Source organism: Danio rerio, chromosome 8 (assembly GCF_049306965.1).
Source record: "Danio rerio strain Tuebingen ecotype United States chromosome 8, GRCz12tu, whole genome shotgun sequence".
NCBI classification, from domain to species: Eukaryota; Metazoa; Chordata; class Actinopteri; order Cypriniformes; family Danionidae; genus Danio; species Danio rerio.
This window is the reverse complement of record NC_133183.1, coordinates 1852501-1877500: the sequence shown is the minus strand read 5'-3', so window position 1 is coordinate 1877500 and position 25000 is coordinate 1852501. Positions and strand designations below refer to the sequence as shown.

At 35.9% G+C, this 25000-nt stretch overlaps 1 protein-coding gene and 1 long non-coding RNA gene across 2 annotated transcripts in view; one reads left to right on the top strand and one right to left on the bottom strand.

The window, feature by feature from the left end:
- fbxl17 (F-box and leucine-rich repeat protein 17) overlaps window positions 1-25000 on the bottom strand; it is a 379499-nt gene that overhangs the window by 146717 nt on the left and 207782 nt on the right. The window contains exon 9 of the mRNA XM_073909993.1: window positions 9742-9818. Coding sequence (XP_073766094.1) covers window positions 9742-9818 — 77 coding nt within the window. The remainder of the gene's footprint in view (window positions 1-9741; window positions 9819-25000) is intronic.
- On the top strand, window positions 33-4799 carry LOC141375564 (uncharacterized). Its single transcript, XR_012384018.1, has 3 exons — window positions 33-688; window positions 2023-3335; window positions 3566-4799. It is a non-coding gene; the product is annotated as an uncharacterized lncRNA (long non-coding RNA).

The following is a 25000-nucleotide window of genomic DNA, read 5'->3' as shown; positions in this document are numbered from 1 at the left end:
ATTTTTGTTATTGTTTCATTTTTTTTGTATTCGTATCATCTCAAATTGTGTACCTTTTGTATATTCTAATAAAAAAAAAAGAAATCCACAGATTTCCACAGGAAAAAATAAAGATTATAAAGCTGAGCATTGTGCTGGAGTGCAGTGAGTGCACTATTCTGTGCTTCTGAATGGCTGTATTTACATTTCTGTCCTGTTTCGTCTGCTGCAAACAGCACAATTGCCCATCACTGCAAATCTCATCATGTAGCATGTTGTAAGGACACGATATTACAATATAACCTGCTCACCTAATGTTTACGCTCGTAATATTTATATTATTATTTATATTACAATACGGTGAGGGACACATGCTTTGAGACCCTGAATTATAATTGGCTAAACTGGCCATGGCTGGGTTAAATGACCAAAACAAAGACAGTCGTTCCGGCACGGAAAACACATGCTCAAAGCAGAACATCTGACTTCAGCATTGTTTTTTAGATAGACAAGAATGTTCACTGAGCATGATTCTGAAATATCTGCACATATATTACAGTATTTTAACGCTTTAGAAGAGTCAAAAACTGACATATAGCACCTTTAAAGCTGCAGTAGGTGATTGTCTTCAGAAGCATGTGTTGTTGTGCTGATTGAAAGTCTCTTCACAGTCCAATAGTAATGATGACAGTAAATTCATCAGGTTCAGGTTTTTTTACTTCCTGTTGTGGTGGACGTGAGTTTAACATGCAATAAATGTGGATAAGACCAAGGAAGCACTTTTTGAAGGCAAGTTCCAGTATAAAACAATTAGTTGCATCACAGGTTATCCAGATTTTCATGCAATTTCGGGTGTTTCATTTTTAACTTTCGACTTCTGTTGTAAGTTGATACCGCATGGCGAACAGAAAGAAAATCCTCCGCATTTCATGACTCGGTGTTCCTTTAAGGTAAGGTTCCTTTTAAGGCTACACGGTAGAATTTTAATAAGAGTATAATCTTCATCATATTAAAATCGGAGTATTGGTGTCTTATGTAAATGTACTCAGAACGTCTGGTGAAGTCGCGAGCTGTCAAAGACAGGGCATTACTCTGCCTTTCAGCATGATCCCTCCAAGTTTAGCGTGTTTCCTCATTAAACACAATGAAAGCGTATGCGTCGCGTTGTTGTGTCAGAATCCTTGTGAAATACAGTAATACTTTAGGACGCTTAGTTTAAACAAATTTGATGAACGTGATCATGCGTGTTGAATCTGAGGGGAGTCGCTCCAGTATGGAAGGCCGTTGGGGCCAAAACGTCTGCAGCGCGTTGTGTGTGTCTGTCTGTGTGTGTGTGTCTGTGTCAGGCCTGTTGACACGTGTCAGGGGTGAAGTGAGCGACGCATCTGAGTAGGGGCGAGAGGGGTGTGCAATGAATTTAACGACCAGTTTGCAAGAAAGTATCCTTCATTTGTGGGCATTTGGGAGTCTCTGTGCACTTGCGGGATTCTCCTAGTCTTAGCAACTGGATGAATATAAAGGAGAATTAAGCAAAATTGTTTCTACTCTATAACTAATGTTCTCAACTCACAGCAATAAAACTTTACAATGAGTGCAACAGTTTGTATTCTATAGTTTATTATTATAATTTTTCATTTTCCATATCTGCAATTCCTGTATTTTGGCATTTTTTTGCAGTCCACTTAGAATCCAACATGGAAATCAATGTTTTCTTTATTGGCATTGATTGTTTTGAAATTTAAATGTCATTAACATGCCTGTGTTTTAATTTCTGTAATAAATATGGCTGTCAAGCCAGGATCTTGATGGTTTATTGTGGGCATGTTGTTTACATGAAGAAATCTGTGTTACAAGTTAAACAAAAATTCTATTAAACAATAATATTTTGAATTTAAATATTTTTTTGTCTTGCGTTTACATTAATTTTACATTTAACTAGCCAAAATTACAAGATTCAGTATTTTAAAAGTGATTAATCGCGATTATTTTTTTTTAAAGGTGCGATTATTTAGTAAACTTTTTTTAATTGATTGACAGCACTAGTATTTTTATATTCTGGGTAAAGCATAAAACTAAAAAAATGTTCATCCAATTAGATATTGTCGGACTGACATCTCCCATAATTCCGATAAGCAGCTTAGACTGTCAGTCAACATATGTAGATTCGGACTTCTGCACATCTGTTAACGCAGATCCGCCATTAGCGCGTGCCCGTCTGCATCACAAACACATGCTGCGGGCCGCTCGCCGATGCCGAGTCAGAGCCGCCGAAGGACAGCCGAGCTCGGGCCGGTTCTTGTAAAGCCAGTCGCGAGTATAATTCGCCCTTAAAGCGGCCGCGCGGTCACGAGACGGACCGGGAGAAATCAAATGCTGAATTGAAACTTTTAAAAACCTGAATCAATATTGGAGTTACTTGAGCACGCTGGAGGAAGGAGGACACCATGGCTGAAATATAACTGTTAGACAGGTCATGTTCTGTTTTAAAACTTAGTCAGGCTAAGCTGATGTTAGATTGTGTTGTTATGAATGACTTATCTGCACAGACGTGTTGTTTAGCCACTGAAATCTCCCGGTGAAAGATTGATGTGATTATTTTCAGTTTCATAAGGTCCTTTTACAGTATCTATAATGTAGATTTATATTTAGTTTAACAACAAAACATCAGTAAATAGCGCTATTCCGCCTAGCCTGCTTTATTGAGCTGAAGTTGCTTTTATATTCACATTGGGTCATTTTTAATCAATGACAGCCTTCCTATACTGTTCAACGCTACTCTGAATATTCGCTCTGAAATAGCATGTAAGTGTGGTTTAGTAATAAATATAATTCCTGCACGGCGCTGGCACTAACTAACTGGCGAATGACATGAAGTGGGTTGTGTGTCTGCTGTTGTGACGCGGTGCTCGCGCTCACAATTTCAGGGGGTGTGGCTTTGAATCACAGTCCCTCCCCGCCATCCAAAGATAATATGCTAAGCAGTTAGCATTTTAGTAGATCACCTACGGCACCTTTAATTTGATGATGTAAATATATTACATAGACTATAGTGTATGCATATGTAAAATGCTTTGGCATTCAAGCTTTCAAATGTGACCTGTCAGTGGGTGCACATGGCTCCTAAATAGCAGAAAAGTAATAAAAATTGTGGATGAATTTTTTTTATTTTAATCCCTTGAAAAGAAACTGTATAACAGTGTCATAGTAAATAAAATTATTGTTAAAAATTTTATTATATTTTGTTTGTTGCATACAGGTACCTATTTATGAGATGGTGTATTTCAATCCGGCTACCACCGCTAGTATATTTCAAACCTGTGGAGAGCATTGATATACACTTCATTAAAAAAAAACCTGTGCACTGATATACAGTTTATTATATATTGCATTGTACACTGAAAAAAGTGTTGCATGCAGAATTGTTGCAAACAATTTATTTATGTTGAATTTAAACAAACAAATTAAGTTTAATAATGTTCAACTTAATTTGTTTGTTTAAATTCAACACAAATAAATTGTTTAGAACCACTTAACGTAAAAAAAATTGAGTAAATCCAAGGAATCATCTTTGAATATTTTTTTTCAGTGTATTTATAATATAAATATTTTGCATTATTACATAAACTATTTTTCAACCTTACTTTCAGAACATTCATGCGTATCTTTCTTTTTTTTTTTTTCATCTTCTTAGTAAGATCTGCGAGTGACCTGAATGATCTGAAGAAGCGGATAAGACTGAGGCTTACTGTGTCCATCTCTCTGATATCAGGCTGTTTGAGGGATTTAGAGGTTAAAGTTTGCTGTGAAGAAGCAGCACACATGTCCTTCACTCACTTTCTTTAACACACACACTTGCACAAGCACACAATCTGAACACAAACACACTTGCTGCCAATGAAGAACTAAAGTGACTTTCAGACTTGGGAGTTTCAGGTCTGGCCAAACCCTGCAGAGATGAAGAGATGATCTAAGGCTCCCCAAAAAAACAGAACTCACCGCATATGAGTTATTAAACACTGATCTGAGTGTGTGTGTGTGTGTTTGAGATGCTCTTGGGTCTTTGAAAAAAGACTCATCTGGTTACCAAAAGCTTGTTTATTTAAATTAAAAAAGTCTATGTTTATTTCTTTTCTATGTTCATACTTTTGTTTATTTGTTAGTTGTGATTAAAGTGTTAATATATTATAACAGAATCTGTTCATTTTAAAACGTGTAGTAAAGGTGCTCATCATTTGTAGGTGCGACAAAATTGTGTCTGGTGCGCCTAAATCTTTAAAGTTAGGAGCACCGGTGCTACCAAAAAAAACTTAATTTAGAGCCCTGATTAAGCAGAATAGTGTTGTTTTCAGGTCAAATTAAGTATATTTTACTTTCCCCACTTGAAAAACTCACCTAATTTTGTGATGATCACCAGCAATCTAGGCTTGCAGATCACTGGTATACATGCACCATCACCTGGACTACAATTCTGTCATGTCATGAACTACAAATCAAAATTATTTACACAGCTCACATTCCCACACCCTTGGCTGAGTCCTGTAGATCTGTAACACCACAAAATGCAATCCTGTCTAAGTTTTTTCGTGTTGGGCTTGTTTTACCATTTAAATAGAATACTGATTCATGCAGAGCATGCAAACTCCACACAGAAACACCAACAACCAACAAATTCACAACCAAAAGCCATAGCACTGCCTACAAAACAGCACGACCTACTAAAGTGAGTTTTCCCTAAAAACAAGCTAAATAATCAATCAGTGCATTAAGTAGAATATTGTTGTTTTCAGGTCAAATTAAGTATCTTTTACTTTCCCCACTTGAAAAACTCACCTGATTTTGTGATGATCATCAGCAATCTAGGCTTGCAGATCACTGGTATACTTGCACCTCCACCTGGACTACAATTCTGTCATCTAATGCACAACTGTTTCTGAAACTCTGATGATTACACACACAGCCGGTAGCTGATTTAAGACTGAATGATTACATGGGCTATTTACACAGCTCACATTCCCAAACCCTTGGCTGAGTCCTGTTAGTTTGTAACACCACAAAATGTAATAATGTCTAAGTTTTTTCGTGTTGGGCTTGTTTTACCATTTATATTGAATAATGATTCACGCAGAACATGCAAACTCCACACAGAAACAACAATAACCAACAAATTCACAACCAAAAGCCATAGCACTACCTACAAAACAGCACTACCTACTAAAGTGAGTTTTCCCTAAAAACAAGCTAAATAATCGGTCAGTGCATTAAGTAGAATATTGTTGTTTTCAGGTCAAATTAAGTATCTTTTACTTTCCCCACTTGAAAAACTCACCTAATTTTGTGATGATCACCAGCAATCTAGGCCTGCAGATCACTGGTATACTTGCACTATCACCTGGACTACAATTCAATCACCTTATGAACTACTAATCCTGTCATCTTATGCACACCTGTTTCTGAAACTCTGATGATTACACACACAGCTGGTAGCTGATTTAACATTGAGTGATTACATGGACTATTTACACAGCTCACATTCCCACACCCCTGGCTGAGTCCTGTTAGTCTGTAAAAGCACAAAGTGTATTCCTGTCTAAGTCTTTTAGTGTTGGGCTTGTTTTACCATTTTATATTGATTCATAGAGAACATGAAAACTCCACAAAGAAACGCAAATAACCAACTAATTTACAACCAAAAGCCATAGCACTACCTACAAAACAGCACGACCTACTAAAGTGAGTTTTCCCTAAAAACAAGCAAAATAACCGATCAGTGCATTAAGTAGAGTAGTCTTGCTTTCAGGTCAAATTAAGTTTATTTTACTTTCCCTACCTGAAAAAACTCACCTAATTTTGTGATGATCACCAGCAATCTAGGCTTGCAGATCACTGGTATACTTGCGACATCACCTGGACTACAATTCTGTCATGTTATGAACTACAAATCCTGTCATCTCATGCACACCTGTTTCTGAAACTCTGATGATTACACACACAGCTGGTAGCTGATTTAAGACTGAATGATTACATGGGCTGTTTACACAGCTCACATTCCCACACCCTTGGCTGAGTCCTGTTAGTCTGTAAAAGCACAACGTGTTTTCCTAAGTCTTTTAGTGTTGAGCTTGTTTTACCATTTATTTTGATTCATAGAGAACATGAAAACACCACACAGAAATGCCAACTGAGCCAGCATGTCACACAAAATAATATTTAAATTATGTTTAAATTAAAAATAGCAGTTTTCTCTGTCAATATAGAGTAAACTGTCATTTATTTCTGTGGTGTAAAGATACATTTCCAACTTTAAATCGCATAAATTAGTCACGGTTTACTATATAAAATAGTAAAACAATTGAATAATAATGAATAATAATATTTTAATTCAAAACAGCTGCTTTTTATGTTGATAAATAGTAAACTGTAACTTAATTCTGTGACCTAAAGGAGAATTTTCAGGATTACATCACAGAAATCAAATAAATTACAGCTTACTATATAACAATACATCTATGTCAAAATATAATAAGCTGTTATTTATTTCTGTGCTGTAAAGCTGAAAACAGCAGCACACTTTTTCAATCACAATGTTATGAATTTCACTGATTGTCACTTTCCAGAACCTTCACTCTCGCTGTTCTTCTGCAATTACAGCCATATCACCCTGCAGCCCAAGAGCGGTTACTCACTGGTCAGTACCTGGATGGGAAAACACATGGGAAAACTAGGTAGCTGTTGGCAGTGGTGTTAGAGAGGCCAGCAGGGGGTGCTCAACCTGTGGTCTGTGTGAGTCCTAACGACCCAGTATAGTGAAGGGGACGCTATACTGTCAGTGAACGCCATCTTTAGGATGAGATGTTAAACTGAGGTCCTGACTCTCTGTGGTCATTAATAATTCGACAGCGCTTTGTTGCCACCCAACAAATTCCACAAAAAAGCTCACAGCTCTACATGAAGGTCTCTCTCTGTCTATCCGTCAGCCGGTTTGTGCTCTTGTGTTTCTCTGCGTTTGACTGTAAGTGGCACAGCTGCATGTAATGACGTCTAACTAGCGGTGATTTTGTGAAAGGCAGAGCTGATGCGCTGGAAGATGTGGTCAGCTTTCAGGCACAGCTTCAACACAAACACACTGGGATTCAGTTGTGGGTGTCGTTTAAGAGCAGAAATGACCCCAAAAATCTCCTGCGCAAATCTTGTTCTACTTAGAAAGACTGAAGCAGATCTTTGTGTTTCTCTCAGAGGTGGCCGAAGGGAGGAGAGCCGTTCTGAACACTAATAAAAGCCAAATGTGTTTTCTTTATTAGTCTGAGGAGAGGAGTTTCTGCTCCGTCACGCAGTATCAGCTTTTACCCACTGCAGCCTTTTGTTCTGGCCTTTGTTTCACAGGATCACAGGCTTTATCTGCCATCATTACTGTATTATCTGGACCACATACTGCTCCGGCTGACATTCTGCATTAATATGCATTCGATAAAGCGGACGCATGGTTTACACTTGAAGATGTAAATGCAGACACTAAAATATTACATGTGCAACATTGAGAGAGAGAACCAGCAATGCAGGATGACCGACAATGTACACCTGGATATATATATATATATAAGTTTTACAATTTGGAAAACTAATTAATTAATTAACTAATTGGGGAAAAAAGACTACTAAAAAGTTGCATTCATGAAAAAAAAAATTGGATTTAAAAAAGTAATTTAGTAAAACAAAATAGTAGTAAATAAATAAACACAATCTGAACGCTATAAATAAATGAATAAATAAACAAATAAATAAATAAATACTCAAAGTAATAAATAAATACATAATCAAATAAATAAATAAATAAATAAATAAATAAAAATAAATAAAAATAAATAAATAAATACATAAAAATAAATAAATAAATAAATAAATAAATAACAATACAATATAAATAAACAAATAAATAATAATCAAATACATTAATAAATAAATCATCAAACAAACAAGTAAGCAAATAAATAAAAAAATAAAGTAAATTGCATAATGTAAAGTATGCAAAGTTTTAGGATTTAAAACCATACAATTTTGGTAGACACAAAAAGCAGTCACACACACATATATAAAAACAAATACATAAAAATAAATGACAAATGCTTTACTATAAAGAAAGCAAAGTTTCAGGATTTTCAAAACTATATAATGAATAAATTAAAATAGTAGTAAATATATAAAAATGCAAACTGTAAATGTGTGCAGCTTCACCCTGAAAGTAGGCAAACTTTAATAAAGACAAATTAATAAATATTTATCATTTATTTGATAAAAATTTATTTATTATAGTGTAAAAGTATGCAAAGCTTTTGAGAAAATAACAACTACAAATAAACAGTAACTAAATAAATAAAGACATGAAGTCTGCTGATGGCCATGAACGTAGGTAAAGTTTGAGGTTCTTAAAATAAATAAATAAATAGGCATATAAACGTTGACAATGGGATGCTTTATGCGGTGTTCACACTAGACACGTAAACATTTTGACTTTACTCGCTTCGCAAGTCGAATTCACTTCACAATAGATGCAGATCCGCATCATGGGCAGGGCTTCTGTCTCTAGTCCATACATAATTGTGTGACAACATAGGAAAAACATCAAGCCAGAATCAACAACAAAGCCAGATTGCAATTTGCTGTATTACGCGGGGAAAATACTTTTGGAGACATGTCCTGTGCTCTGATGGAGCTAAGATTGAACTGTTTGGCCATAATGAGCAGTGTTACATTTGGAGGACAAAAGGGAAAGCTTATGAGCCTAGAACACCATCCCAACTGTGAAGTATGGGGGCGGCAGCATCATGTTGTGGGGCTGTTCTGCTGCAGGAGGGACTGGTCCACTTCACAGCATAGATGGCATCATGAAGAAAGAACATTATGCAGAAATACTGAAGCAGCATCTCAAGACATCAGCCAGGAGATTACAACTTGGCCACAAATGGGTCTTCCACACAGACCATGACCCTAAGCACACTGCCAAACTAGTGAAAATGTGCTTTAAGGACAACAGAGTGAATGTTTTGGAGTGGCCATCACAAAGCCCTGGTCTCAATCCTATAGAGAATCTGTGGGCAGAGTTGAAAAAGCTTGTGCGAGCAAGACAAATCTGACTCAGTTACACCAATTCTGTCAGGAGGAATGGGCCAAAATTCCTGCAAACTATTGTGAGAAGCTTGTGGAAGGAGACCCAAAACATTTGACCAAAGTTATACAGTTTAAAAGCAAAGCTAAAAAATACCAAGGAAATGTGTGTAAACTTTTGACTGCGCAGAAATTAATAACAAAAATCTCAATCTCTCTCATTATTCTGGCATTAAGCAAATGTTAATCATTTAGGTAATCCTGACAGACCTAAAATAGTAAATGTTTGAGTATGATTTACCATCAGACATTTAATAAAAATGGTTATGTTCCTTTTTTAGTGTGTATGTAAACTTCAGGTTTTAACTGTATAATAAAATAATGCTGCTTCATGAAGAATTTATTCAGCCAAAACGCTGTTCAAACCTCCTTGACATTTTGTCATAGCGGCCTGACATCAGCACAAAAGCTGCTGATTGAGGGTTATAATAGTGTACACTGAGTGTATGTTATTTAGAGTGTAGCAGAGGTCTGTAATAGTATACAGTGAGTATATATAATGACATCTAGTGTGTAGCAGAGGGTTTTGAGTGTGTACAGTGAGTGTGTAGCAGCGGCAGCTATACAAACACTGAGCGTATCTGAAATGATCTCCAGTCTTACCGTGATCTGTGATCTTGCAGGACACTAGATACAGCTCCTTCAGACTGCGGCCCTCTTTAGCAATGATCTCCACACACCTGAAAAACACACACACATATAGGGTCAGAGGTCAGAACACACACCTGAAGCTCATCTGCACATGCACAGAACAAATCGGACCATGCCTACGTCTCAATCAGCAACAATATATGAAAGCTATAACAGTATACAGTTAAGCGTGTGTGTGTGTGTGTGTGTGGACTGCAAACTTTGTAACATCATGTGTGTGTTATTCATCATAAACTCCACTATAAATACATCAAATAAGAGAGTTGCTATTAAATCAGGATAACTGCTGATGTGTGTGTGTGATGCATATCTGATTGCTGTGTATTGAAGCGTGTGCTGAATGCATGTAAAGCGCAGTAACAGTGGAGCAGTCATCAGTGCTGGAGAATCTGATCTGCTGAAACTCTGCAATAATAACTCTGCATCCACATCAGCGTCTCTTTCAACTCTCTGCATCTGCAGTTTCGTCACGAGCGCTTTCCTCCATGCCAAAGCCCTTTTAGTTTTAATCAGAGTAGATTCAATTAAATTATTAATTTTCTTCCCAAACGCTTTTGAGGTGCAGATTTGGGATCGGTGGAGAAGAAAGGGCCGACGGCGAGTCCTGCCTAATTATTAAGCTTCAGGAGACTGTGATGTAATTATGCTCAGGTGATGGAATTATGGCCGCTTTTAATAACCAACCCGCATCTGAGCATGTGCTGAAGAATAGGAGCGTTTGCATTTGATTTAATGAGATTTTTGGTTTTAACTAAAACTCTGCTTATTAATTAAACACATGTAACAATCAAATAATTGGATGAATAAAAATTATAGAATAAATTACATAAATTTATTGAATTGTTTATTCCTTTAGTCACCTTTATATATTTAAATCAAATCAGGTTAAATTGCATTAAAATAAGTGCATGTGTGCGTTAATTGTTGATGAAAAGTTTATGAAAAATTATTATCATTTTTCTACATTTCTGTTTTGTATTGCATTTTTAAAATTTAATTTTAATTAAATGTAACTGTATTTAATGTTATTATTTAATGTAATTTATTTTACATTTATTATTTAATTTTAAACTAATTATATTTAATTGTATTTTATTTTATTTTTGAATGTAATTTAGTTAGATTTATTTTTTTTAATTTAACAAAATGCAATTGTATTTATTTTATATTATGTATTTTTATTTAATTTATAAACAATTTTATTGTTTAATTTTAATTTAATTACATTAAAATTTTTTGTTTAATTTAAGTACTTTATTTTTTCTGGTCTAATTTTATTTTATTTTTATTTATTGTGGTTAATTTGAAATATGTATATGGTTTTAACCAAAACAATGCATATTTACTGAACATGAGTGTATTTAATTTTATTATTTATTTTATAATTTTATTTAAATTTCATTTTATATATATATATATATATATATATATATATATATATATATATATATATATTTTTTTTTTTTTTTTTTTTTTTTCCTAAACTGTTAAAAAACAACATTGGTGAAGATAAACATAAGCGTATATAATTTTATTAATCATTCTTTATTTATTTCATATTTCAAATTATTAAATAACAACAATAAATTAAAATTAAATAAAGAAGAAAAATAAAATGTATTTAATTTAAAATTAAACAATATATTTTTAAATAAATTAAATAAGACTACATAAAATAAATACTTTAATTACGTTTTATTAAAATAAATAATAAAAAATAAATCTCATTTAGTTACATTAAATTATAAAATAAAATACAATTAAATTCAATTTAATTCAAATGAAATAATAAAAATTAATTTAAATCACACTGAATAATAAAAAACTAGAGTACAATTAAATAACATTAAGTATGAATGTATATATATATATATATATATATATATATATATATATATATATATATATATATATATATATATATATATATAATTTACATTTTAAATTAAAGAATACAAATTTGATTAAATTACATTAAATAATAAAAGAAAATACAATTAAATTTAATTCAAATTAAACAATAAAAATTAAATACAATACAAAAATTTAGAAAAATAATACACACACCCACACTTATGTTGATGCATTTTAACTTGATTCTTTTAATTATATAAAGGTGACTAAAGGGATAAACAATACAATGAATTGATTTGATTTATTCAATATTTTTTATTCATCCAAGTGTTTGTTTGTTAAATGTATTTAACCTGAAATTTGATCTGCGGTTGTTTCATCAGTGTAAACAGCTAATACCAGCCAACTTTTGACGATTAAAGCAAACAAACAAACAATAAACCAATAATTCACATTATAATAATAAGCACACACTGATCTATCATTGTGACGTCTACTAAAAGCCCCATGTTTTCCCCAGTGTGTATGTCTCTGAACAGACATTAATGAAGCGGTGAGCTGTCTATCAGATGATAGCTGACGCCCCCTGACACCTGAGCCACCAATCAGAGCGCAGGACAGCTGTCAGAGGCGTGACCTCATCACAGCCGGAGACAGGACTGACTCAAGGACACACACTCACACTTCATCTGCATTTCACACAGATACACACACACACACCTCTTGTTCTAGTGGTCAACTTTCCTTTTAAATGTACAGTAAATGAATACCTACATGTACTGTATACAGCTGAAGACTAAAGTACTGACACTGCTCTGAATTCTTCATTCTTTTTCAAATATATAGCAAGTGATGTTTCATTGTTAAAGCGCACCTATTTGACCCCCTTTCAAGATTCAAGATGAGTCTTTTGTGTCTCAAGAATGTGTCTGTAAAGTTTCAGCTCAAAACTCCCATCAGATTATTTATTAGCCCTTTGAGAATATTGGAATTTTCAGCTCTGAACTGTACACTGTAGCTGTTTTTGTTGCCTGTGCCTTTAATGCAAATGAGCTAGTTCTCCCCACCCACTCTGAAGAGTGCTGCCTTCCCCAGCTGCATCTCAAGTAGATAAACAGCACAGTGACAAACAAGAATGAAGCAGATCTCCCTTACTACAGTAAGATGAGTTGATTGAAGCCTTTCCGCAACAATTAGTTACAGACAATGTTGTTATATGCGCGCATACACACACACACACACACACACACACACACACACACACACACACACACACACACACACACACACACACACACACACACACACACACACACACACACACACACACACTGTTTTGCATGGCAACAGTGACAGGATACAGGTTAATATCTACTGCTGTATGGATATTCGTTATGTTAATGTACAAAATAAACCTGATTAACATCCACAAACCGAGATCGAAGCGTCTTATTATTATACTGACTCTTTTATGATTTTAATTACATGTGAATGTGGTGATGAGGTACAGCAACTTTACCATGTTAACTACAAACATGCACGGTTTTAAAGACGTGTTAAACTTGTAAAACTCATTCTTGATCATATGTGATGGTGGCTGATAATCACAAAGAGAGGAACAGATCTTATAATTCCGGTTGCTTTGCACACGTCCTATCTTCCTGATATGATTATACAAATTACTACTTCTACTATTTTTTTATCCACACTTTGTATGTATATATATATATATATATATATATATATATATATATATATATATATATATATATATATATATATATATATATATATATATATAGGGCATCACGGTGGAGCAGTGGGTTACACAATCGCTTCACAGCAAGAATGCTGCTAGTTCAAGCCCAGGCAGTTGGCGTTTCTGTGTGTTCTGGTATCCCCCACAGTCCAAAGACATGCAGTATAGGTAAATTGAATGCGCTAAATTGGCCATAGTGTATGTGAGTGTGTGCAAGAGTGTGTGGGTGTTTCCCAGTGTTGGATTGCGGCTGGAGCGGCATCCCCTGCGTAAAATATATGCTGGATAAGTTGCCGGTTCAGTCCACTGTGGTAACCCCAGTTTAATAAAGGGACTGAGTCGGAAAGAAAACAAAATAATGAATATATTTAAATAATGCTCAGCAAAATTGAGTACATAACATAAAATAATAATACAATTAAATTCAAGCTAAATATTGCACACACAAAACATTACAACCAACAACACTTTAACTATTTTTTTGCTTCTCTTGATTTTTCCTTTAATTAAATTTGTTTTTATTATTTTTCAAATGACATCTACATTTGACTCTACTAGTTTTTGGACTGCTATCGTAAGTTATTTTGTTAGATAAGCTTCAGATTTGGCTTCAGTACTGACTAGTCACAATCACCAATCCAATCCTTGCAGATCACTGGTATGCATGCGGATCGCTGGGAAAACTACACACACACCACACAAAAGAACTACATATCCAGTCATGCACTGCTCAAACACACCTGTTCCGGGTTTCATTGATTACACATACACACAGCAGGAGAATCAATTTGACCTGATTACAGGAACTGTTTATACAGCACACACACACATCAGTGCTGAGTCTTGTTATACTGTCAAGTAGGGTTGGGATGTGTTGTCTAATGTGATACATCAGAGTGATACATCATGTGTTCAGAAATGCTAGGCAAAACACGGTGTGGATGTGGATCATGTTCGTTCTAAAATGTCATTTTAAAACTAAGTAGTATTAGTGTAAACGGGGCCTAAGTATGTATTTTTCACGAGGGGGTTTGCGCCGGGGGCGGAGGATTGCCGATGCCGGCTCAGCATCGTGTCATCTATTGGCCATCGGCGATGGACGATGGTATCGTCTATCGGCCCAACCCTAGTACTGACTAGTCACAATCACCAGCGATCTAATCCCTGCAGATCGCTGGTATACATGCGGATCGCTAAGGAACCACAAACACACCACACTAAAGAACTACATATCCAGTCATGCACTGCTCAAACACACCTGTTCCGGGTTGCATTGATTACACACACACAGCCGGAGGATCGTTATGAACTGATAACAGGGACTATTTATACAGCACACACACACAGTGCTGAGCCTTGTTATACTGTCAAGTGAAGGCGTTTCGCCTTGCCTTGTCACATTTGACTGTACTAGTTTTTGGACTGCTATCGTAAGTTATTTTGTTAGATAAGCTTCAGATTTGGCTTCAGTACTGACTAGTCACAATCACCAATCCAATCTTTGCAGATCACTGGTATGCATGCGGATCGCTGGAAAACTACACACACACCACACAAAAGAACTACATATCCAGTCATGCACTGCTCAAACACACCTGTTCCGGGTTGCATTGATTACACATACACACAGCCGGAGGATCGTTATGAACTGATAACAGGGACTATTTATACAGCACACACACACAGTGCTGAGTCTTGTTATACTGTCAAGTGAAGGCGTTTCGCCTTGCCTTGTCATGCCGTGTACCGATCTCTGCTTTGTTTGTTTTTTTAATGTTGTTCGCCATCCGGATCAACCACTCGCCTGTTATTGACCACTCTTCTGTATGTTACCGTTTGCCCCTGATTGTGACCATTGTCTGTCTGACTAATCTCTGTGTAATAAATTCTGCATTTGGATTTGCATCTCCGTTTTCTGGCATCCTTCACATGACATGACTAACCTAATGTACATGCGCAAATATAATATTGTATAGCTTCCTATTTGTAAATATACTTTCCGCAGTTGTGGACTATTTTGCTTGTTTGTTTGCAAAACTCACTACATTTTGACTCCTGAAAATAAAACAATACATGTCACTCATCTAGAAAATGCTCCTTGATTTGATTATTTTTAGATATTTGAACTAGAAATAAGACACAAACTCTAAGTAAGAAAAGCTTTCTTTTTTTTCTGCAGTGAACAAACGAAGCCGTTTTATAAAGCGGGAATATTTCCCCACTGATAAACACATTAATTACGTCTCAGAGCAGAGACACAATATTAAAGTAAAACACTGGTAATATTCAAACGCAGCAGGAGAAACACTGACATCAATGTTTAATACAAAACTGACAGACGCGAGTGTGTGTCGCTGCTCACATCTTCACACACACACACACACACACACACACCACGAGATGAGACGAGACGCACATAAAGAGACATTTATCAGCAAAGAGCCAGACAGAAAAACACAAAGTCAAGGCCGAGTTTCAGCTCCACACAAACTAAAGCACCTGAGGAAAACACAGAAGCTCAAGGCCTGGAGATCAAATAAAGCAGAAGACTTAATGAAATGGAGGGGCGGAAACGGAAAAACTGCGCTTTACTCCATTATTCCGGCTGTAAATCTGCTTTTATATGAGCTAATAAAGCAGGACTGAACTGTTGGTTTGTCTTTTGTCTTTGACTCCATCGCAAAAATGTGCAGTTTTGTAATTCTTGACACCACAAATATTAAAAAAAAGAACAAGATTGCGTATTTTCTAGAGCTGTGTCAAATGATTAATCACAATTAATCACATCCAAAATAAAAGTCAAAATAAATGACATGTTAATGCATATTTATATACAGTTAAAGGTCAAATTATTGCACGTGAAACTTTTATTCTTCTTCAAATATTTCCCAAATGATGTTGAACAGATTCAGGAAATTCACAGTATTTCCTCTAATATTTGTTCTTCTGGAGAAAGTCTTGTTTGTTTTATTTCGACTAGAATAAAAGCAGTTTTTAAGGTTAATATTATTAGCCCACTTAAGCAATATTAGTTTTGCATTGTCTCCAGGACAAACCATTGTTATACAATGACTTGCCTAATTACCCGAATTAACCTAGTTAAACCGTTAATATGCACTTTAAGCTGAATACTAGTATATGTATTAAAGGGCAACTATGGTGAAAAATCTACTTTTCAAGCTGTTTGGACAGACATGTGTGTAAGTATAGTGTATAGACCGATATATATTGGGTTGATATAAACACACGCAGCCCTTTTTTTTCAATTTAACAATATATAAACGACGGACCAATTAGAGCGGTTTTCAGACCGACTGCAACTTTACGTAGGAGTACGGTCCCCCCGCCCACCAATATTGATTGACAGCCTCGTGTCACGATCATATCCTCAGTTTCTTGTTGCACGTCCGTCATTTTCAGCGTGTGAGTCAAAGCGATGTCACTAAGGAACACCCGTGCTCTATTTTTAGATGTAAGGCTCATTGGGCTCAACACAAGACTAATGTTCTCCACATTATCGCCCTATCGCAGCTCAGCGCAGCGCCGTTGTGTTTGTCCTGCATGGTGAAGGCCAGTGTTTGGGAGTTCTGGAATGTGTGGCGCAACGATTCGGGATACTTCATGTTTCTGCCGCGTCACTGAGTGTCTGGTGTGCCGTGTCGCAGCACATTCGGTGCCTTATTCAAAGTTAATTCAGTGTGTGTGGTGTACAAGTCTCGGTGTACAAGCTCGGCACTTGTACACCGTGACTAAACAAAGACACAAATGATTTTGTCCTCTCTGCTTGGTCTGTGTCCGAGTCGTACATGTACAGCTGAATGCTCATCCTATCTTAGCTTAGCTTCTCTCTGTCTGTCTGCCTGTCTGTTGCAAACACAGAGCGTGGGAGCTCTTGGCTCCGCCTCTTTGTTACGTTGGGCAGGAAGCCGAAACTAATTTTCATGTGAAGCAACACGCCCCTAAAACAGCGAGCTGTGTGTACGTCCCCAACATGACACTTTTGAACACATGATAATATAAACACCTGAACTGTGAGTTGAACTGAACCTAAACTGGCACACTCAGAACAACCAGAATATTAATATTAAATCATAAAAAAGGGGTAAACTATGTGCCCTCTAATACTAGTATTACGTATTGCCATCATAAAAAAAACTCCAGAAAACTCTAGTGTTATCATTGCTTAATGTATTTAGGATTGTTAGGCTAAACGTTAAAGCTGCAGTAGGTGATTGTCTTCAGAAGCATGTGTTGTTGTGCTGGTTGAAAGTCTCTTCACAGTCCAATAGTAATGATTAAATTAAATGATCTATAATATTTTTATTATATTTTTGAACAATGACAGCCTGTGACGCGCTCCTTATATTGTTCACCGCTACTCTGAAACTCGCTCTGCAATAGCATGTAAGTGTGGTTTAATAATAAGCGTAGTTCCTGCATGCCGCTGGCCAAACACTAAGCATACAGTAGTGGCTTTAGGACAAAGCACGTGAGAAAGTTAGACCAGCGTTCCCTGCATGCATGAAATATTGCATATTATAACATAAGTTTTACTCGCTACACAACTGAAACGTGCTGGATTTATTACAGTTTTTCAGTGGGAATTGTAGTATTATAAAATACTGTATAGTTTTCTAATTGGCGAATGACATGGTCTAGTGCAGGGGTTCTCAACTGGTTTGGCCATGGGACCCACTTTTTTACATGGTCATCAAGCCGCGACCCAAATTTTTAGGAGCTATAATATAATTTTAAGATTTATAATTAATTTGTATTTATTTATTAACATACACAACTAGTGACAGATACATCATAAGAAAATCACCAAGACTTACAAATAAACAATATTTTATCTCTGTCAATTAACAAAATGTATCAAATTATAGATATATTACAAAGTAAAAATGTCAAATACTGTAAACAGTGGTTAGGGTAAGGAAAAGTTCAGTACCATTTACTAAACTAAACTGTTAATAAAACATTAACACTAGGGATGTAACGGTATTGTAAATACCGTCATACCGCAATATTAATTTTTTTCGATATTACCGAAGTCGCATGACTCGGTAAAACTATAGGTCTTCTGAGAAAATTTGCTCAGGCGAATGAAGCGAACGGGAGATAGCGAAAACTACAATTGCCATCAGCCCATGCTTGACCATCATCCCTTGCGGTCTGTTGTTGCTACAGATCCAGTAATGCGGAAATGGAGTGTGCTGCTAGAAGCGGGGATGAAAAGAGCTGGAAAACTCTAAGGCCCCGTTAACACTAATGCGTTTTAGTTTGAAAACGCATAAGTTTTGCTACGGTTACGCCAACCGTCCACACTACGCCGGAGTTCTCGAGCGCCGAAAACTGCTGCTCCGTCTCAGTGTGGATAATGGAAAACGGAGACATCTGAAAACGGAAGTGGGGCTGCTGACATTCGCCTCTCTGATTGGGGCTTTTCCTGAATATTAAGTAGCCTAACACACACAGTTCAGTCCTGCATTATCTCCGTGTAAGTTCAGACTTCGCAAGTTTGATCAAGGCTGCAGTCTCTTCTTCTCAGTTTGATATGGAAAAGCAGATTATACAGAGGACACGGGTAAATGTTCAAAGGGAACAGTGTACTTTATAACTTCATTCACATCACCCTGGCTTCGTTGTTTCACTTTCTCAACAATAAAATGGAAACATGATTTAAGGAACTGCCTATTTTCATTTTAATATTAGCAACTTAGACAGCAGAAATGTTGAGGCGTCGTGCTGCATAAGATGAGCGTCATCTTCACTGTGTGGATATTTATAACAAAACGGAGCCGATAACAACTGCCTCCTTTCAATTTCAGTGAAATACGAAACACAGCCTCTCTTTTGCCAAAACACGTTACCTGAGAACAAGTAATAGATTCCAATGCCCAAAGTCAGGGAATATGTCGTTAGATAAAGACAACAAGATAAATGAAATATCCCGTTTAATAAATATAGTGAGATTAGATCCAGCGGGAGATGCTTGATGAGAAGTCCGACTAGCAGAGCTCTGATCTGTGTAGATGGGCTGAGTGTGATTAAATGTTGAATGTGATGAGTTTTCAACAATACTAAATTGAAACTTTATTTTTTTTACATGGTTTAATAATTTTTTGTTATTAAAATTGAAGTTCCTGTTTCAAAGCTTACAGGTAGATGGCTAATTTGTATGTCATTGACACTTTTGGCACTTTTTTGGAGTATTTTCATAAGTTTTGTTTTTTCCTGTAAATGATTCAATAAATACCGTACCGTGACATTCATACCGAGGTATTACCGTACCGTGAAATTCTGATACCGTTACATCCCTAATTAACACTGATCCTGTTGAACAGAACAAACCAGCAAATTAAAGTTAAATTATTCAAATAATCATAACCATTTTTATAATAATCACCAGTTATTTGCTCTTCTGCTTTTGTGTGAGCTTTCTTGGTCTTTGCTACACAGTGAGCATTACGATTTGCGGAGTGCCTGTACTAGTTTTGAACATGAAGATGTTCGGCACTTTTGTGATGCCCTCAGCTATTGGAGTCGTCTTTGAAAATAGTCCACAGGTTTATCCTTGCAACTGGGATGTCTGGTTTCTAAATGTCATTTTAGTTTAGAAGGTTTTGTCATCAATATATGTAAATCCATACTTTACATATTTATGGTCATACATGCACTTCGACGTATTTAGTGCTATAATTAAATGAAATTCCACATGTCAAACGGTACGGTTGTCGCGTGCGCATTTCAAAATAAAAGTCTGATATACGCAAAATTTGTTAAAAATTAAACTTTTGTTGTTGTTTTTTTACCCACTGAAAATGTTCCCGCGACCCACTTTTTAGTCAAGAATGTAGAATTATATGTCCTTGTGTAAACTACTATAAAGATTTGATCAAGTCAAGAGTCATCTCTTAAGAGTTAAATCCTAAGAGTCATTCCTTTCCATGTTCAGACGCAGTTGAGAAAGTTTTTGGTGTTGGTTCTGTGACTCTGAACAGATCTGAAGCTTCCCAAATGAGCCATCAAAGCGGCCTGTTTGTTTCTGTGATCCAATTAAAAAGTGAAAGGCCCGTTTGATGGACTTCCACAAACTCCAACCGGCCGCTGTTTACGGTAATACACGTCTGAATCTCTCCCCGAGGACGTCACATTTCAGGCCGACTCATTACAGACACACAAAAGCTCCTTCATGTGACGTGATCTACTGTTAATGGCTCTGATAAGCAGAGTTTGCTTTAATGAGAGGATATTAGCAGCATGTTCACGCTCCACATTCAACAGCGTTCATTAAACTAATGGATATGAAGAGCTGGGAGAAGGAGAAATATCGGGGAGAAGGAAGTAAACGCTTCAGCCTGGCATGTAATTTCAGGATACCTTGACGGAGTGCAGGTTCTTCAATTACAGCGACTGCTTTTAATTACACTAAATATGCTTCAGATGTCCAGCTATGATACACACGGACATCCGGCGTTCAGCTATATGTGCTACAACGTCCAGAACACGAACATCAGATTCAAGACTTACAGTAAATAAGAGTGTGGAGAAAGAGTTTTCTTTTTTAGTTTAGTCAAAAATGTTTTCATTAACTGAAATACAATGAAATAAATCACAATAAATGAACAAGTAAAACTAAATGTAACTGAAAACAGTCACAGGAAAATTAACTAAAATCAAACATACTGTAAAACATGCTGGGTTAAACAGCATCTAAAAACTGCCTTCTTTTATCTGAGAAATATCGCTAAGTTACGAAGTATGCTATCAATTTCAGATGCAGAACAGCTAGTCCATGCTTTTATGACCTCTAGGCTGGATTACTGTAATACTCTGTTTGCTGGCTGCCCAGCATCCTCTATTAACAAACTTCAGACAGTACAAAATGCAACAGCCAGAGTTCTGACCAGCTCTAGAAAATATGATCATATCACCACAATGTTCTCCTCCTTACACTGGCTGCCTGTACAGTTTCGTATTGATTTAAAAATATTGCTTCTTACCTATAAAGCTTTAAATAATCAAGCTCCTGTTTATCTAACCAACCTTCTGTCTCACTACAATCCAACTCGCTCTTTTAGATCTCATAACTCAGGGCTTCTGGTAGTACCTAGAATAGCAAAGTCCACTAAAGGAGGTCGAGCCTTCTCCTTTATGGCTCCTAAACTCTGGAATAGCCTTTCTGATAATATCCGAGGCGCAGACACACTCTCTCAGTTCAACACTAGATTAAAGACCTATCTGTTTAGTAAAGCACACACTAAGTGGATCACTTAGCGGGTTTCCACACAAGTTTCTACATCTTGTTTATATACACTATGAACAGCAGCTACGCTAATTATTCTCTGTATTCTCCATTTCCACCTGGGGATACTCATCTCGATCATCCAGATAATGTGGAGTCTCTGATTGGATCCAAGACCAGCGACAAGATGATCCCAAGGTTTCCATATCTGGGACCAGGCTGTATCCTGAGCAGCTGCTGCACCGGTCCCCATCGCAGCTGAACTATCATGGTACGATGCATCGTTTGGGGAAAGAACGATGTAGTAACAAGTGTTTCCCAAAACCCGTAGTTTCTCTGTTCAGATCCATCACTTAAACCACGTTAGTTATAATGTAACACACCAACACAATCTCACGGCAATTCGTAACTTTTTCATTTAGTGGCTAATTCGTATGAATTCGTACGATCTAATTCGTACAATTTAGTACGATTTGCTTATCCCCCAATGACGGTTGGGGTTAGGGGTGGGGTCAGGTGCCACGCCTCCTTTTTAAAATCGTACCATTTCGTACGACTGAACTCGTACGAATTCGTACGTATTAGCCACTAAACTGGCAAAACGTAAAATACTTACGTTTTCTCGTGAGATCAGGCTGAAAACACCCATAATGATGCTCAAAACTGTGCGGAGTAACTACTTCTTTATAGAAAAACCCCATCATTTCTTTGTGCAAATGATATTGTTTTACAAGCACATGCATTTAAAATAAAATCCAATATTAGTTTTGGTAAAAGCATGCACTCGCTTTCCATATTAACTGAAATATCTGTAAATGGCACATATAGAGCCATCAAAATGACATCAATGTTTTCAAAGTGCACTGCTAAGAGAGCACAATTGTAAACATGAAGATCGCTAAAACTGAACTGTAAAAATAGTTAGAAAGCAAATGACACCTGAGAGAGATGACCTTAACGCTTTTTACTTTTAAAAATTCCTACTTTAAATGTAGGAATGTTCTAAATGAATAGGGCATAGGGGGGATAAGTAGAAATAGAACACAGCCAGGAACTATGTTTCTAACTACAGTTCCAGAGGTGTAGTTGCGAGTGCTCAAGTTTGCGATGCAGTTTGCGAATGTTCGTTGGAGCGACGGATTTGGGAAACGGCAAATCAACAAACTATGCTTGTAACAACAGAACTTGCAACCTTAGTTGGCTAACAATGGTTTTGGGAAACGCACCCCTGGATGACATTAAATGTATTCTGTTAAACTAGAATTACTAAAACTGAAACTATGTACGTAAAAACTAAAGTTTTCACAAAATAAAACTATTAAATAACAGCATTAATACACGCTGTATTTATCATGTTCGTGTGTAAGGTATGTGTATTTCATGTTTATTTGCATGTATATATTTTCTCTTAGTTATTTGTTTTGATTGCAATGTTATTTATGGCATGGCGTGGCCTTTAGCACTGTTGGGAGGTGGGCTGGGGGGTTGACGAGTGAATCCTGCTTTGTTTGCTGGAAAAACCTTAAAGATGCTGTGACCACTCACTTTAAAATCAATAAAAATTTGATCACAAAAACTAAAAAATAAAAGCATTAGTGCAACAAACTAAAACTTATCTGAAACGTACAGCACAAAAATAGGCACTAAATCAGCACTAATCTTAGCAGAATAACACACAGGTACTGTGGTAAAGACAGCACTTCAGCAAATGTTGGCTTTCTGTTCAGGAAATGATGCAACTCTTAAACTCTTTCGCTCCATAAATTTCCTCCGTCTCTGCTGGTCAGTAATGAAAACAGATTTGGCACGGGTTAAACTGGACGCTATAGACGTAATGAAACATAACATCATAATGTGCATGATTTACAAGCCGTCCACATTAATATCCCATCATGCAAACGACACATGCTGTATTTACTCTTGCCAACGAACCAAAAAACATGCATTCAAATCTATTCAGACAGGCTTTCAGATGTTTTATACGCTCCAGATCTGACTGACTTCAGCTGTCGAAAAGCTTCATCCCAAAATCAAAATACAGATTTTACTTTTTTTTTTTTTATAAAAATCCTCTTTAGCTTTGAGATTTATTTTCATTTTAAAACAATGATCAGCATGCTTTTCTTTAAAGCAGAATATTTATGCTTGATGATTTATGATGATTGAAACTAAAGTGTGTAAATTTTAAATATTGTTTAAAATAAAGTTAGTGCATAAAATACAATTGAAGTCAGAATTACTTGACCCCCTGAATTATTAGCACCCTGCATTATTATTTCACCACATTTCTAATCATAATAGTTTTAATAACTCATCTCTAATAACTGATTTATTTTCTCTTTGTCATGATGACAGTAAATAATATTAGACTAGATATTCTTCAAGACACTTCTATACAGCTTAAAGTGACATTTAAAGGCTAAATATAATAGTTTTCGAGATAAATATTTTCCCCCCAATTTGAAACATTGACTAATTCATTTGTCAATTTAAATGACTCGGACAGAATGAATTGACATACAGACTAGCTGCAAAATATGTATACACCCTACACACCATAAGAAATGGTTAATGTATATTCATGTTTCTTATTTAAATAATCTAGAGTTTATTATTATTATTATTATTATTATTATTATTATTATTAATATTATTATATTTGTCAATATATTATCTGTTTGTTTGTTTGTTTGTTTGTTTGTTGTCATTTATGTCTTACTGTATTGTAATTAAAAAATTTTATTTTATTATTATTATTTGATGATTTTAATATACTACATACTTGAAGTGCTTTGGCAATACTGTATTTAATGTTATGCCAATAAAGCAACTTGAACTTAAAAGCTTAACTAGGTTAATTAGGTTAACTAGGCAGGTTAGGGTAATTAGGCAAGTTACTGTATAATGATGGTTTGTTCTGGAGACTATCGAAAAAAAATATAGCTTTAAGGAGCTAATAATATTGACCTTGAAATGGTGTTTAAAATATTAAAAACTGCTTTTATTCTGGCCAAAATAAAACAAATAAGATTTTCTCCAGATGAAAAAAATAGGAAATATAGGAAATAATGTGAAAATTTTCTGAATTTGTTCAACATCATTTGGGAAATATTTAAAAAAGAAAAAAAAAATTAAAGAGGGCTAATAATTCAGACTTCAACTGTTCATTCATTCATTTTCTTGTCGGCCTAATCCCTTTATTAATCTGGGGTCGCCACAGCGGAATGAACCGCCAACTTATCCAGCAAGTTTACGTAGCGGATGCCCTTCCAGCCGCAACCCATCTCTGGGAAACATACACACACACACTCATACACTACGGACAATTTAGCTTACCTAATTCACCTGTA